Source organism: Nerophis lumbriciformis, linkage group LG04 (genome assembly GCF_033978685.3).
Source record: "Nerophis lumbriciformis linkage group LG04, RoL_Nlum_v2.1, whole genome shotgun sequence".
NCBI lineage: Eukaryota > Metazoa > Chordata > Actinopteri > Syngnathiformes > Syngnathidae > Nerophis > Nerophis lumbriciformis.
Window position 1 is genome coordinate 1247559 of NC_084551.2, and position 16271 is coordinate 1263829.

The 16271-nt window shown below is 38.2% G+C and overlaps 1 protein-coding gene across 1 annotated transcript in view; it reads right to left on the reverse strand.

Annotated features, from left to right (window-relative positions):
- megf8 (multiple EGF-like-domains 8) overlaps window positions 1-16271 on the reverse strand; it is an 85156-nt gene that overhangs the window by 32135 nt on the left and 36750 nt on the right. The window contains exons 22-26 of the mRNA XM_061947282.1: window positions 10498-10737; window positions 10228-10412; window positions 2810-3023; window positions 2502-2736; window positions 1174-1306 (exon numbers count right to left, since the gene is read on the reverse strand). Coding sequence (XP_061803266.1) covers window positions 1174-1306; window positions 2502-2736; window positions 2810-3023; window positions 10228-10412; window positions 10498-10737 — 1007 coding nt within the window. The remainder of the gene's footprint in view (window positions 1-1173; window positions 1307-2501; window positions 2737-2809; window positions 3024-10227; window positions 10413-10497; window positions 10738-16271) is intronic.

Genomic DNA, 16271 nt, shown 5'->3' on the forward strand with positions numbered 1-16271 from the left:
TAAAACCAATTTAAGATCAAATAAGCAAGCCTGGATGACATCAAAGTCAGCTTGTTAAAAACTCAAAAGCCTAGGTAATGGAGGTTGAACAGCAATAAATAATGGTGTCGTCTGCATATAAATGGTACATTGCATTTGACAAATTGTTACAAAGATTATTTATGTACCGGTAGATAGAAAATAAAATGGGCCCTAGCACTGAGCCTTTGCAGAACTCTTGGTAATGTCCAGTAATGAAGAGGTTGTCCCAGCCACCTGTAGACACTCCATTTTTAGACAGTCCAATGTGGTAAAGGGCTTGAATTAACAGACTCTGGTCTACTGTGTCAAATGCTTTTGACAAATCAATAAATAGAGCGACACAATACTTCATGCCGGTTTAAGCCTCGATTAAATCATTTAGGACCTAAAGTGCAGCTGTAATAGTACTATGCTGTTTTCTGAAACCAGATTGAAACAGAGATATAATTTTGTTTGATTCTGATAAACCCTTTAGCTGGTTACTGATGATCTTCTCAATTTCACTAAAATGCATTATTTAGAAAGTGGTCTGTAATTATTTATAATTGTGGGATCACCCCCTTTTAGCAGGGGAAGAAAAAAGGCCGATTTCCAGAATTTTTGAATGATATTACCGTACTTGTCAGACTTAGGTTAAAAATATGCGAGAGAGGCTCAGCAACAAAATCAGCAGCCAATTTTAAGAAAAAGGGTTCCAGGCTCTTTAGTGCACTGTTTACCTCAGATACTGATACAGATGTGAACTCAAAAGTGCAGGTGCTGGGTCTATTTAAAGCCTGCGGTGTACTTGGTATATTAGCATTAGTCAGACCAATATTTGACAATTGAGGATGCAACGACTCAAACAAGGACCCGGCATAAATAAAATACTCATTAAAACAATTTGATACAGCTGTCTTATCAGACAAAGTACCAGATAGAGCAATTAAAAAAATTGGAAAGTCATTTGTTGTCATGTGAATGAAAGAAGCTTTTATAGTTTGCCAAAACTTTTTGGGGTCATGTATATGTTTATTGCATTGATCAGGTAAAGATCAGACTTGGCTCTCTTAAAAGGGGAGTACATTTATTTCTAAGCTCAACCTCTGTCTATGTTTTTCGAGCCCTGGCCCAAGAACTGCCAGACTAGTTTAAGATGTTTTGTTTTTTTACCTGATGTGGCCTCCACCGTGATAGGCTGGGTCCTTGTGGTGCCGCAAAACGCACCGATCAGATTGTGATCTGAATGCACGACGCCGTTGTCCAGAAAACGAGGAAGGCCGTCAAACACGTACACATATGAGCTCTGCAAACAATTAACAACTTAACACTGGTTCCACCATATACCATCAATATACCCTGAGAATAAATGCTAAAAAAAAAAAAAAGACTACCATTGTCCTAAAAAATGCACCATCCCTCCCCAAAAAACCCCCCAAAAAACACAGTACTCTCATGCTGAAAAACACATCACAACATATAGCAATTTCTCAGGAGGCTATGCAATGCTTTTATGCTTCAATTGTTTGCCAAATAATGTTAGCTCAACACAGAAAGAGCCATACTTGCCAACCTTGAGACCTCCGATTATAGCTAGAATTCACTGAAAGTCAAGTATAGAGAATAGAACAAGGATGGACAATTCAACCCTTAACTCAACAATGAGTAGATGAGTGTTATGTGTGTGTATATGTGTAAATAAATGAACACTGAAATTCAAGTATTTCTCTTTTTTATATAATGTATATATATATATATATATATATACATATATATAAAAAAGAGAAATACTTGAATATATATATATATATATATATATATATATATATATATATATATATATATATATATATATATAAAAAAGAGAAATACTTGAATTTCAGTGTTCATTTATTTACACATATACACACACATAACACTCATCTACTCATTGTTGAGTTAAGGGTTGAATTGTCCATCCTTGTTCTATTCTCTGTCACTATTTTTCTAACCATGCTGAACACCCTCTCTCAGAGGATGCATTCTGCTTCGTCTCCTTGTTGTGTGCGCAGTTGTGCACTGCACTCTCTAAAAGCCCTAGATGTTAATGTCACATATGCATGTACAGTAGATGGCAGTATTGCCCTGCTTAAGAGTGTCACAACATTGCTGTTTACGGCAGACGCACTGCTTTACGGCAGACGGAAACGTGACTGCTGTTGTTGTGTGTTGTTGCGGCGCTGGGAGGACGTTAATGAAACTGCCTAACAACAAACCCACATAAGAAACTAAGAACTCGCCCTCAATCATTCTACAGTTATAACGTCATTGTGGGAAAGCGGACGTGAAAACAGGCTGTCGACACGTCACTCAGGTCCGCCTGAATTTCGGGAGATTTCCGGGAGAAAATTTGTCCCGGGAGGTTTTCGGGAGAAGCGTTGAATTTCGGGAGTCTCCCGGAAAATCCGGGAGGGTTGGCAAGTATGGAAAGAGCTACCGTACAATGCTAAAGTCTCACTCACTTTACATTGGGTATGGGAGTCGGGGTGTAGCGTGAGGGCGACAGGGGGACACAGTTGTCTGGGGAGACAGGGTCCCAAGTTTTCAGTCACTGACAGAACCCAAAGGCAATGAGAGAGCCCTCCTTTGCGCTCTGTGCCACTTCTCCAGCCCAGGGAAGAGGAGAGAGGGACGTTGGAGGAGGAGGAGAGCAGCACTGAGCGACCCTGGCACTGCCGGTAGCACGTTCCATTATTCCTATCGGAAGAAAAGAGAGACGTCAACATAGATCGTGCAAAAACAAAAAAAGGATTGTTACAATTGTGCATACCTCGGGTCGCCGTAGTAACCGGGAAGGCAGGACTCACAGTGGAGCCCTTGAGTGTTATGTGTGCAGTAACACTGGCCTGTCTGGTTGTGGCAGTATCCCCGCATGGGATCGCCGTGGCCGTTACACTCGCACGACACGCAGCCACCGCCGCCGGCCAGGGCTGAGCCAAAGCTCCCTGGGCGGCAGTGCTCGCAGTGGGGCCCTGTGGTCCAGTCTGAAAAACACAACATGGTATTAGGAGGGCAAATATGAAAAAAAACAACTTATTTTGACAGCTGTAAATTTGTGGTTCCCTCAATAAGTTGTGGTCAAAATGCTTTGTAGGACATACTAGTACAGCGTTTCTCAAAGTGTGGGGCGCGCCCCACTGGTGGGGAATAGAGACATGACAGGTGGGGCGCGAGGAACGGGAGGAAATTTCACTTTAAACATTTTTTTTTATTATTATATTCTTAGATTATTTTTTTTACTATGCTTTCATTTTCTATACACACTGTAAATCACTTTGTGATTCTGTCTGTGAAATCCGCTATATAAATAAATGGAAATTACCGGTACTTATTTTTACTGTAGGCTTTATATTTCTCGGTAGGAGCGAAAGTTTGACAGACATAGCAACAGTAACTAATGGGGGCGGGGCTAAGCGGAACAAACTTTCGCGCGGATGGGTAGCAGGCTAATGTGTGGACCACAATTACACAAATATATACATTTGTGACTCGCACCTCAAAGGTCGTCGAGCCAGAGCCAGCGCCTGCAGAGAAACAAAAATGTGACGGGCACACACTGTGTCATTCATCGGGAAGCACTCGCGTCAAGGCAGCTCAGCCCCGAACTCAATGAGGCTTTAACATGTTGTGAGCGCGGTACATTTGATCAAAACACGACCACTGAAAGTGCGACTGTTCTCTGCACTGTGTGAAGAAATGGGAGCTGATCATACAGCCGTGCTGTTTCACAGTGAAGCAAGGTGGCTCTCCCGGGGCAAAGTGCTGTCACTTGCCCTGTCTTGCCAAATGCATAGCTCCTCCTTTTTTTTTGCAAAGATTGCAAAGTGGCACTTTTATTGTATTTATTATTGAACTTGATGCAAGTTATTTGATTTATTATTGAACTTAATGCAAGTTATAACACTTTTTTTGATTTATTATTGAACTTGATGCAAGTTAACACTTTTGTTTTATTTATTGTTGAACTTGATGCAAGTTATAACACTTTTTTTGATTTATTATTGAACTTGATGCAAGTTATTTGATTTATTATTGAACTTGATGCAAGTTATAACACTTTTATTTGATTTATTATTGAACTTAATGCAAGTTATAACACTTTTTTTGATTTATTATTGAACTTGATGCAAGTTAACACTTTTGTTTTATTTATTGTTGAACTTGATGCAAGTTATAACACTTTTTTTGATTTATTATTGAACTTGATGCAAGTTATTTGATTTATTATTGAACTTGATGCAAGTTATAACACTTTTATTTGATTTATTATTGAACTTGATGCAAGTTATAACACTTTTTTTGATTTATTATTGAACGTGATGCAAGTTATAACACTTTTTTTGATTTATTATTGAACTTGATGCAAGTTATAACACTTTTGTTTTATTTATTATCGAACTTGATGCAAGTTATAACACTTTTTTTGATTTATTATTGAACTTGATGCAAGTTATTTGATTTATTATTGAACTTGATGCAAGTTATAACACTTTTATTTGATTTATTATTGAACTTGATGCAAGTTATAACACTTTTTTTTATTTATTATTGAACGTGATGCAAGTTATAACACTTTTTTTGATTTATTATTGAACTTGATGCAAGTTATAACACTTTTTTTGATTTATTATTGAACTTGATGCAAGTTATAACACTTTTTTTGATTTATTATTGAACGTGATGCAAGTTATAACACTTTTTTGATTTATTATTGAACTTGATGCAAGTTATAACACTTTTGTTTTATTCACTATTGAACTTGATGGAAGTTATTTTATTTATTATTGAACTTGATGCAAGTTGTACCACAGCTGCACAGTTATTTTATTTATCATTGAACTTGATGCAAGTTATAACACTTTTGTTTTATTTATTATTGAACTTGATGCAAGTTATAACACATTTTTTGATTTATTATTGAACTTGATGCAAGTTATTTGATTTATTATTGAACTTGATGCAAGTTATAACACTTTTATTTGATTTATTATTGAACTTGATGCAAGTTATAACACTTTTTTTGATTTATTATTGAACGTGATGCAAGTTATAACACTTTTTTTGATTTATTATTGAACTTGATGCAAGTTATAACACTTTTTTTGATTTATTATTGAACTTGATGCAAGTTATAACACTTTTTTTTATTTATTATTGAACGTGATGCAAGTTATAACACTTCTTTGATTTATTATTGAACTTGATGCAAGTTATAACACTTTTGTTTTATTCACTATTGAACTTGATGGAAGTTATTTTATTTATTATTGAACTTGATGCAAGTTGTACCACAGCTGTACAGTTATTTTATTTATCATTGAACTTGATGTTATTTTATGTTATTGAGTTTGAATGTATACAACTTGATGTTCAATAAATTTGAAAATGTTAAAGCTTGGCATTAGCGCTCTGTTGGGGCGATGGGGGCAGGTGGGGCTTGAAAACTCCCCCTGGTCCAAAGTGGGGAATGACAAAAAAAGTTTGAGAACCACTGTACTAGTACATATGAAATACAGATATCCTCAAATTTGGTTGTTTTAAATTGATTTCGAACATGTATGCAGTTACAAGTGATATATCATATAGTTCACACATTTACATTTCTGTTTACAACATGTTCGAAAAGGTGTAAGAAGAAGCCGAGCTTATTTAATCCTACTACTTTTCCAATTCATAGCAATTTAGTAGCACATATTCACTTTCTGTCCTCATTTTGTAACACAACTTAAATCAATGAATACAGAATTTATCATCATTAAAGAAATGGTCAATGATTAGAGATGTCCGATAATATCGGACTGCCGATATTATCGGCCCATAAATACTTTAAAATGTAATATCGGGAATTATCGGTATCGGTTTCAAAAAGTAAAATTTGTGACTTTTTAAAGCGCCGCTGTACGGAGAGGTACACGGACGTAGGGAGAAGTACAGAGCGCCAATAAACGTTAAAGGCACTGCCCAGTCACATAATATCTACGGCTTTTCACACACACACACAAGTGAATGCAGGCATACTTGGTCAATAGCCATACAGGTCACACTGAGGGTGGCCGTATAAACAACTTTAACACTGTTACAAATATGCGCCACACTGTGAACCCACACCAAACAAGAATGACAAACACATTTCGGGAGAACACACCGTAACACAACATAAACACAACAGAACAAATACCCAGAAGCCCTTGCAGCAGTAACTCTTCCGGGATGCTACAATATACACCCCCCGCTACCCCCCCCCCCCCCCCCCCCCCAACCCCAACCTCCTCATGCTCTCTCAGGGAGAGCATGTCCCAAATTCCAAGCTGCTGTTTTGAGGCATGTTAAAAAAAATAGTGCACTTTGTGACTTCAATAATAAATATGGCAGTGCCATGTTGGCATTTATTTTCCATAACTTGAGTTGATTTATTTTGGAAAACTTTGTTACATTATTTAATGCATCCAGCGGGCCATCACAACAAAATTAGGCATAATAATGTGTTAATTCCACGACTGTGTATATCGGTATCGGTTGATATCGAAATCGGTAATTAAGAGTTGGATAATATCAGAATATCGGATATCGGCAAAAAAGCCATTATCGGACATCTCTATCAATGATTTATAGAAAATGTGTTGCTAAGTCCCACCAATGCCCCTAAAAAGATGTTTTCCTTAATGGCAACCATATTTTTCCATCAATCTTGCTCAAATTGCTTGACAGCCACTGAAAAGGTGTGTACCAAATTCAGGTAAACACCATAAAGTTAAAGCGTATGTTTTACAGAGCACATTAATCTGTGTGAAAATGTCAAGTCAATCCATTTTACAGAAGTCAAACTTTTGTGTACTGGTCAGAAAAATAATAACACAGACAAGGCAGTAGGGCAGCACGTGTTGACTATTTTTTTCTAATTTTTTCACATGATTAGGCCTCGGCCGATAACAAATTTTGCTGGACGATTAATTGTCCCACAAATTACTGCAGATAAAGGATATTATTGCCAGCATCATTTTGTGACCAAATTAATCACTAATTTAATCATGACATATAATAATAATAATAATGCAAGTAACCATTTAAAAGGATTTAACTTGTATTTCTTATGAGTGTAGAATTGTTTATCAATGTACTGTAGTTGGAAAGTACCGTATTTTCCGCACTATTAGCCGCACCTAAAAACCACAAATTTTCTCAAAAGCTGACAGTGCGGCTTATAACCCGGTGCGTTTTATATATGGATTAATATTAAGATTCATTTTCATAAAGTTTCGGTCTCGCAACTACGGTAAACAGCCGCCATCTTTTTTCCCCGTAGAAGAGGAAGTGCTTCTTCTTCTACGCAAGCAACCGCCAAGGTAAGCACCCGCCCCCATAGAACAGGAAGCGCTTCTTCTTCTACTGTAAGCAACCACCCGCCCCGGTAGAAGAAGAAGAAGCGCGCGGATATTACGTTTCATTTCCTTTGTGTGTTTACATCTGTAAAGACCACAAAATGGCTCCTACTAAGCGACAGGTTCCGGTTCATGAAAAGACGCAATCTCTCCATCCGCACATGTACTACTATTTCACAGCAACTGCCTAAAGACTTTCAAGAAAAGCTGGCTACTTTCCGTGCATATTGTAAAAACAAGATAGCTGAAAAAAAGATCCGGCCAGAGAACATTATCAACATGGACGAGGTTCCACTGACTTTTGATATTCCTGTGAACCGCACTGTGGATACAACGGGAGCACGTACGGTGAATATTCGCACCACAGGGAATGAGAAGTCATCCTTCACTGTGGTTCTAGCTTGCCATGCTAATGGCCAGAAACTTCCACCCATGGTGATATTCAAAAGGAAGACCTTGCCAAAAGAGACCTTTCCAGCCGGCGTCAACATAAAAGCTAACTCGAAGGGATGGATGAAGAAAAGATGAGCGAGTGGTTAAGGTAAGTTTACGCGAAGAGGCCGGGTGGCTTTTTTCACGCAGCTCCGTCCATGTTGATATACGACTCCATGCGCGCCCACATCACGCTGGTTTTTAATATATTATTAAAGTTTGACTGACCTATCCAACTGTTTTTTTGACATTCCTTTAGCGCAGTTAGATGCGGCTTATAACACGGGGCGGCTTATAGGTGGACAAAGTTTTGAAATATGCCGTTCATTGAAGGCGCGGCTTTTAACCCAGGGCGGCTTATGGTGCGGAAAATACGGTATATGACTTAAAGTTATTCTAAATTAATACATTAAAAAAACTCATCTGTGAGCAACAAATGTACTTAAATAAATATCAAACATCTAAAAGTACATTTTTGTTCTCAAGTAGGACAAACTAGGTCCAGTGTATCATGGCATTTTTGCTCAATTGTCTGTGTTGATGGGCTCATATTGCCCATCCGGTTATTACAACGAGACATTTGGTTTGTAATGATAGTTTTTCCTCTTAATGTTTGTTACTCTGCGGAACTTCTCACTAGCAGTCATGAGTAGGGAGGCGATGTCAGTGAATTCTGTGTATCTAAGCTAGCAGTCCCGCTCTCCGCCCACCGAGACAAAGATTGTGGATGCCTGAAAAGAGGGTTCACTGCATTAGCATAGCTGCCAATTTTTGAAATCAGAAAAACCTAGTAGCCAGGGTCCAGGGGCCTCAGGCCCCGGTAGGTCCAGGACAAAGTCCTGGTGGTGGGTTCAGGGGGGCGAAGCACCCCGACGCAAAATGATTATTGGCATTCAGACAGGTTAAAATGTTGCTAAAACCATCACTTTTCTATCAGTCACAGTGACTTTTCAAAACAAAAATATTACAGCAAAAATCATATGGGTTGATTGACATGTTTATTCTGTAAGCTAACTTCAATAGTTTGAAATTATTTTGACAGTTAATGCCAGTTATCCTGTCAACCTTTCACAAGACTTCAATTTGTTCATTGAAAGTATAAACACTTTTTACAGTAAACAAATGGTAAAACAGTACTAAACAATTCCATAAAAAAAAAAATTGGTGTCATTATTAACTTTCTGTCCAAGCTTGTATAATCTACTGCCTTGTTCAATTGTAAAAAATATTCTGTGCCTAAAATTCACATTTCTATCACAATTATCATACTGTAAACAAGGTAAGCTAACTTCATTAAAATTAATAGTCCTGTCAAAAGCATGGTGTAAGCCTTTCAAAAGAATTCAAAATATGAAAAATTAATGAAAATGAATTTAAGCCATCAGACACTTGAAAAGTGGCACATCACATCTCTAATGTAATCATTTGAACTTTTCAACAGAAATAGCACTGCAAAAATATTAAGGACATACTTCTGTATTTTGGTAGTTATGCTGTCAACATTTAACAAGATTTCTTCAACTTGGACTTGAAAGCATAAATAGTATAAACACTTTTAACAGTATAACAGTACTAAACAATTCCAATAGATAACATTGGTGTCATTACCTTTTTGTGGCTAAAATCCGAAAAACGTTGAAAGTTTTCCACTTGTATCGCTAGCAACGGCATTAGACTTGTGTTTTTTTGTCCCAACGTGGTCTTTTACATCGCTAATTCCTCCGTGTCCGATCGAAAAATCTTGTCTGCACAAGGTGCAATTCGCGTAGTTTTCACCCTTTTTGGAACGGATAATTATTCCCGGATAGGCTTTTGAATATTCTTCACGGAATGACTGCAGTTTTCTTTTCGGTTTAAGACTCGTTTGCGATTTTTCTCCGGCTGATTCCATGATCGTTTGCTCGTTTGGAAACAATGGCAACTGGCGCCTCGTGCTTGGCAGCGGTGCTATAAATAGCCTCGCGCATGGCATTCGGAATGGCTCGATAGGAAGTTACGGGAAGCAGTGTCGATTGTCATTGTTGTTACGCGATTTCGTGAATAAAACTTTTAAAAAAATATTTTTTTTTAATTAATGAAAAACCGTATTTTTTATCACTGCAACCGTAACCCGGAATAGGTTGATGAAAACCGTACTAATTACGGGAAAACCGGAGTAGTTGGCAGGTATGCATTAGTGAGACCTCTTTTTCCCTGTTTAAAGCAAGAGACGAAGAAAAAAAACTCACACGGACATAGCAATTTATCGACTTCAATTACGCCCGATTGTAGCTGAGATAGGCTCCAGCGACCCCGCCACCCCAAAGGGGAATAAGCGGTAGAAAATGGATGGATGGATGGATTTTCATTTTAGTTCTGTACAGTGTTAAGGTTTCACCTTGGCATTCATCACAGATCCCCGGTGCAGTGATACAGGTGGAGTGAAAGTTGCAGCCACAGTCCACATCACATTCGACACCACTCAGCACCAAGGTGGCTGGATCGGATGTCCAACCCAGGGAGCATTCGCACTCGAAGCGTGGGCTGCCACTGCACTGGCCCTCTCTGCATTCATTGTAACACCTGCAGGTGCAAGAGTCTTAGCTTCTGGAGTTCTAAACTTGAAGATCAAAGTGATCAACAACAAAGAAAAAAGGAGCGGTCTTACGTCTGATTGCAGTGCAAAGTGCCATCCCCTGTGTAGCCTCGCTCACAGTGGCACTCGTAAGAGGTGGGGGTGTTGATACAGGTGGCGAAAAGATGACAGTTATGGAGACCCAGGCGGCACTCTTCCACATCGGGGCAGGTGGGATAGGACCAGACGGCATCTTGCTCTTCATCTTCCATGTGCTCCAGCTCCATTTCCATGTCCAAAGGTCGAGGCGGAGCGGAGGTCTGCGGCTCGGGACTGGAAATGGAAACACAGTCAAACCTTTTTATAGCGAGAAACAGCAAGTGTTGCCAACTGCTCAGCAAAGAAAGTACCGTACACTGCAAAAAACTGAAATCTAAATAGATTAAATATCTCAAATAAGGGTGATATTTGCTTATTTTCTGTCTGATAAGATAATTCTTCTCACTAAGCAGATTTTATATTAGAGTGTTTCACCCCATACTCTCTGTATGGGGTATCGGACTGTCTGATTGTGGCTGTCCGCTCCCTGTACGATCAGTGTCAGAGCTTGGTCCGCATTGCCGGCAGTAAGTCGGACACGTTTCCAGTGAGGGTTGGACTCCGCCAAGGCTGCCCTTTGTCACCCATTCTGTTCATAACTTTTATGGACAGAATTTCTAGGCGCAGTCAAGGCGTTGAGGGGTTCCGGTTTGGTGGCTGCAGGATTAGGTCTCTGCTTTTTGCAGATGATGTGGTCCTGATGGCTTCATCTGGCCGGGATCTTCAGCTCTCACTGGATCGGTTCGCAGCCGAGTGTGAAGCGACTGGGATGAGAATCAAGTCCGAGTCCATGGTTCTCGCCCGGAAAAGGGTGGAGTGCCATCTCCGGGTTGGGGAGGAGACCCTGCCCCAAGTGGAGGAGTTCAAGTACCTAGGAGTCTTGTTCACGAGTGAGGGAAAAGTGGATCGTGAGATCGACAGGCGGATCGGTGCGGCGTCTTCAGTAATGCGGACGCTGTATCGATCCGTTGTGGTGAAGAAGGAGCTGAGCCGGAAGGCAAAGCTCTCAATTTACCGGTCGATCTACGTTCCCATCCTCACCTATGGTCATGAGCTTTGGGTTATGACCGAAAGGACAAGATCACGGGTACAGGCGGCCGAAATGAGTTTCCTCCACCGGGTGGCGGGGCTCTCCCTTAGAGATAGGGTGAGAAGCTCTGCCATCCGGGGGGAGCTCAAAGTAAAGCCACTGCTCCTCCACATCGAGAGGAGCCAGATGAGGTGGTTCGGGCATCTGGTCAGGATGCCACCCGAACGCCTCCCTCGGGAGGTGTTTAGGGCACGTCCAACCGGTAGGAGGCCACGGGGAAGACCCAGGACACGTTGGGAAGACTATGTCTCCCGGCTGGCCTGGGAACGCCTCGGGATCCCCCGGGAGGAGCTGGACGAAGTGGCTGGGGAGAGGAAAGTCTGGGCTTCCCTGCTTAGGCTGCTGCCCCCGCGACCCGACCTCGGATAAGCGGAAGAAGATGGATGGATGGATGGATGTTTCACTTGTTTTAAGGGTTTTGGTCCTAAATGATCTCAGTAAGATATTATCGCTTGTTGCGAAGATTTGATGACCTATATTAAGTAAAACATGCTTGAAACTAGAATATCAACTGTTGCAAAGCTGTGTCATCAACACTCACAAGTATAAAACTACTTTTTTAAAGTAATCATTTCTTATTTGAAGCATGAAAAAAAAATCATGATTTTGACAAAATTGTGTCTCATAATTATGGCAATAATTTATTAATTTATTAATTTATAATTATAAATGGCAGCCAAATGGACTTTGCTGTTTTATTTTCAATGAAACAATAGAAAATACGTACTCATATAGTAGTACAGTTGGCACAGTACAGTAAACTGAACAGAGATAGTTCATGCACATTCAGATAAATTCTTCAAAATTACAATTTAAAAAAATTTGGCCGGGTGTATATATGCGCACTAATTGACTGAAAGAGCACACACTTGGCGCGATGATGTCATGTTGTCGATGGAAAAATGCATTTTTAGACCATATGATTTGCCTGAGCGGCTAGGAGACCCCGAGAGTAACAAGAGGTTGCCTTGTTGCCTTCCATTAAGAACAATAAATTAGTTTTTAGTACAAGTTTGCTGGTTTCAAGAAATGTAATGCCGAGCGCATATCATAATGTCAAGATAATGGCACTCGCGTTTACTTAAATTAAGAATGTTTTTCAACATATTGAGCAAAAAGCTCTCTTTTTTCTTTCTACCAAAAAAGTGCACTTGTTATTAGTGAGAATATACTTATTTTAAGCTATTTTTGGGTCCATTGAGGTTAGCTAATTTGACTTGTTTTGGAAAGTCTTGACAAGCCAAATTTTCTTGTTCTATTGGCAGATAATTTGGCTTAGTTCAAATAAAATACCCCTAACTTTAGTTGTTGTTTTTTTCTTGTTTTTGAACACTGACTTTTTGCTGTGTAGCTACTGGCTGTCCTAAAAGTCTCTAGCTGACGTCATCACCTCACTTCCATAATTTATGGGAATATACGCTCTAGGAGAGATACAATCTTGAGTTAAAAAAAATTATAATTATGAATAAAACTGCAGATTATCTTTCCTCTTTTGATTCTCAGTTGTTTTAATCAGTTTTGTTCTGCATTGATAAATGTTAGAGTATCAAATTTGATCAAAAGAATGGAGGATTGTGATATTCACTAACGAACCATATCTAATGACTTGCTCATTAACATGAACGATGGAATTGGAACGTTGCAGTGATTTTATATTAGCTTGACATGACAATGAAGAAAAATGTACATCTGTACATCATTAAACCAAGGCGGAAAGAGTGGCAGCTTTGCACATGCGCATTTCATTTGTAGTCTGGAGGCGTGTGGATCTCATCTCTGCACTGACATGATGAGCTCGGGAGCGAAATGTTCAACTTTTGTCACAGGAAGACACGCACGCACGCACACAGACAATTTCGAGGTGAGTAAGTGACTGAAGCTGTGTACAATCAAATTAGAATTAGGAGTTATTATGAATTATTATTTCTTCATCTAAACGGGAAGAGATGAACATCAGTCGGCATACAAGTGAGAGCAGACATTGTACAGTAATGTTTAATTGTGTTCGTAGACTGTATTCCTTGTTTAGCACTTACCAATACTGTACTTTCTGTTTATTATAATCACTTAGCTTCTAAAACTTGTAGCTCATCAACCACATATTCAGGATCAAAAATATGAGTTTATGGATCATTATTTGTCCCAAAGTAGTCATCGTTGGCTCTCATGACGTCTGACATGATTAGTAATGGTTGTTGTCGGAAATAGCAAACGTTGTGACATGTCTGTGAAATTAATAAGTGGTTGTATGCTTAAAATGATCAAAATATGGACATATTACATTTTATTATGAATGTGCCTGGTACTACATTACATATATACTCAGAGTATGTATATAAAATGTTGCTGAAGGTTTTTGGATGTTTTTGAGAGCGCTTTATAGGCGGAATATAGAAAATCCCATTACTTCCACTGGTAGCTGACTTTTGCTAGCGTTTATTTACGAGTTAGAATGCATTAAAATAAGAAAACCAAATGTGTGCTTGTCTCACATAAGGATTGTAAATGATAGGCACATTTTTACAAAAGTGCAGTTCCTCTATAAAATAACCAAAAATGGAAATATAGAAATAAAACTGCATAATGTAATAAGAAAAAGTTAAAATGTTGATACTAATAATAAATAAAAACTCAAAGACTTATCCTAAAATATATGTATAAGATTTATTTATCATTTGTATTATCTTATTTCATTACAAATTACATTAAGTCACAAAAGCACTGTGAAGTAAAGAGATGGAAAATAATTTTTTTAAGCTAACTAATCAATGGCTGGTCATTTTTACCAGACAATTCATTGAACAAAGAAGTACGTGTTTAACTTTTGATTGATGAATAAAATATCAAGTAACAATTGTGTCCAATGTGCTTCACTGCTATAGTTCATTCATTATAGTTTAAACACTGCCAAAACTCAAAAATAATATTTTTCTCATTTCTAAGTTTCTAAGTCTATAATTCAAAATGCACATAATATTAAGTAGTAATTTCAAAATTAAACCAGTTTGTTGTTTAATATTAAGTGGAATGTCTTATTTTCTCACATATTCTTAATTGCTCTTTAACTAAGTAAAATGTGTTTTATCCGATTACAGTACTCGATTGACAGATTTTTCAGTAGAATATACAGTACAGGCCAAAAGTTTGCACACACACCATCTCATTCAATGCAATTTCTTTATTTTCATGACTAATTACATTGTAGATTGCCACTGAAGGCATCACAACAATGAATGAACACATGTGGAGTTATGTACTTAACAAAAAAAGGTGCAATAGCTGAAAACATGTTTTTTTATCCTAGTTTCTTCAAAATAGCCACCCTTTTCTCTGAGTACTGCCTTGCACACTCTTGGAATTCTGTCGATGAGCTTCAAGAAGTAGTTACCTGAAATGGTTTTCACTTCACAGGTGTGCTTGAAGCTCATCGAGAGAATGCCAAGAGTGTGCAAAGCAGTAATTAGAGCAAAGGGCAAATTTGGAAGAAACTAGAATATAAAACATGTTTTCAGTTATTTCATCTTTTTTTGTTAAATGCATAACTCCACATGTGTTTATTCATAGTTTTGATGCCTTCAGTGACAATCTACAATGTAAATAGTCATGAAAATAAAGAAAACACATTGAATGAGAAGGTGTGGCCACACTGTTGGCCTGCACTCTATGATTGCTGAAAATATTTTATGCTGCAGCCCTACAACATACCTGCCAACTTTTGAAATCAGAAAAACCTAGTAGCCAGGGTCCAGGGGCCGCAGGCCCCGGTAGGTCCAGGACAAAGTCCTGGTGGGGGGTTCAGGTTCGCCCCCCGACGCAAAATGATTATTAGCATTCAGACAGGTTAAAATGTTGCTAAAACCATCACTTTTCTATCAGTCACAGTGACTTTTCAAAACAAAAATATTACAGCAAAAATCATATGGGTTGATTGACATGTTTATTCTGTAAGCTAACTTCAATAGTTTGAAATTATTTTGACAGTTAATGCCAGTTATCCTGTCAACCTTTCACAAGACTTCAATTTGTTCATTGAAAGTATAAACACTTTTTACAGTAAACAAATGGTAAAACAGTACTAAACAATTCCATTAAAAAAAAAATTGGTGTCATTATTAACTTTCTGTCCAAGCTTGTATAATCTACTGCCTTGTTCAATTGTAGAAAATATTCTGTGCCTAAAATTCACATTTCTATCACAATTATCATACTGTAAACATGGTAAGCTAACTTCATTTAAATTAATAGTCCTGTCAATAGCATGGAATTACAATTCAAATGTAGTTTTTTTGTAAGCCTTTCAAAAGAATTCAAAATATGAAAAATTAATGAAAATTAATTTAAGCCATCAGACACTTGAAAAGTGGCACATCACATCTCTAATGTAATCATTTGAACTTTTCAACAGAAATAGCACTGCAAAAATATTAAGGACATACTTCTGTATTTTGGTAGTTATGCTGTCAACATTTAACAAGATTTCTTCAACTTGGACTTGAAAGCATAAATAGTATAAACACTTTTAACAGTATAACAGTACTAAACAATTCCAATAGATAACATTGGTGTCATTACCTTTTTGTGGCTAAAATCCGAAAAACGTTGAAAGTTTTCCACTTGTATCGCTAGCAACGGCATTAGACTTGTGTTTTTTTGTCCCAACGTGGTCTTTTACATCGCT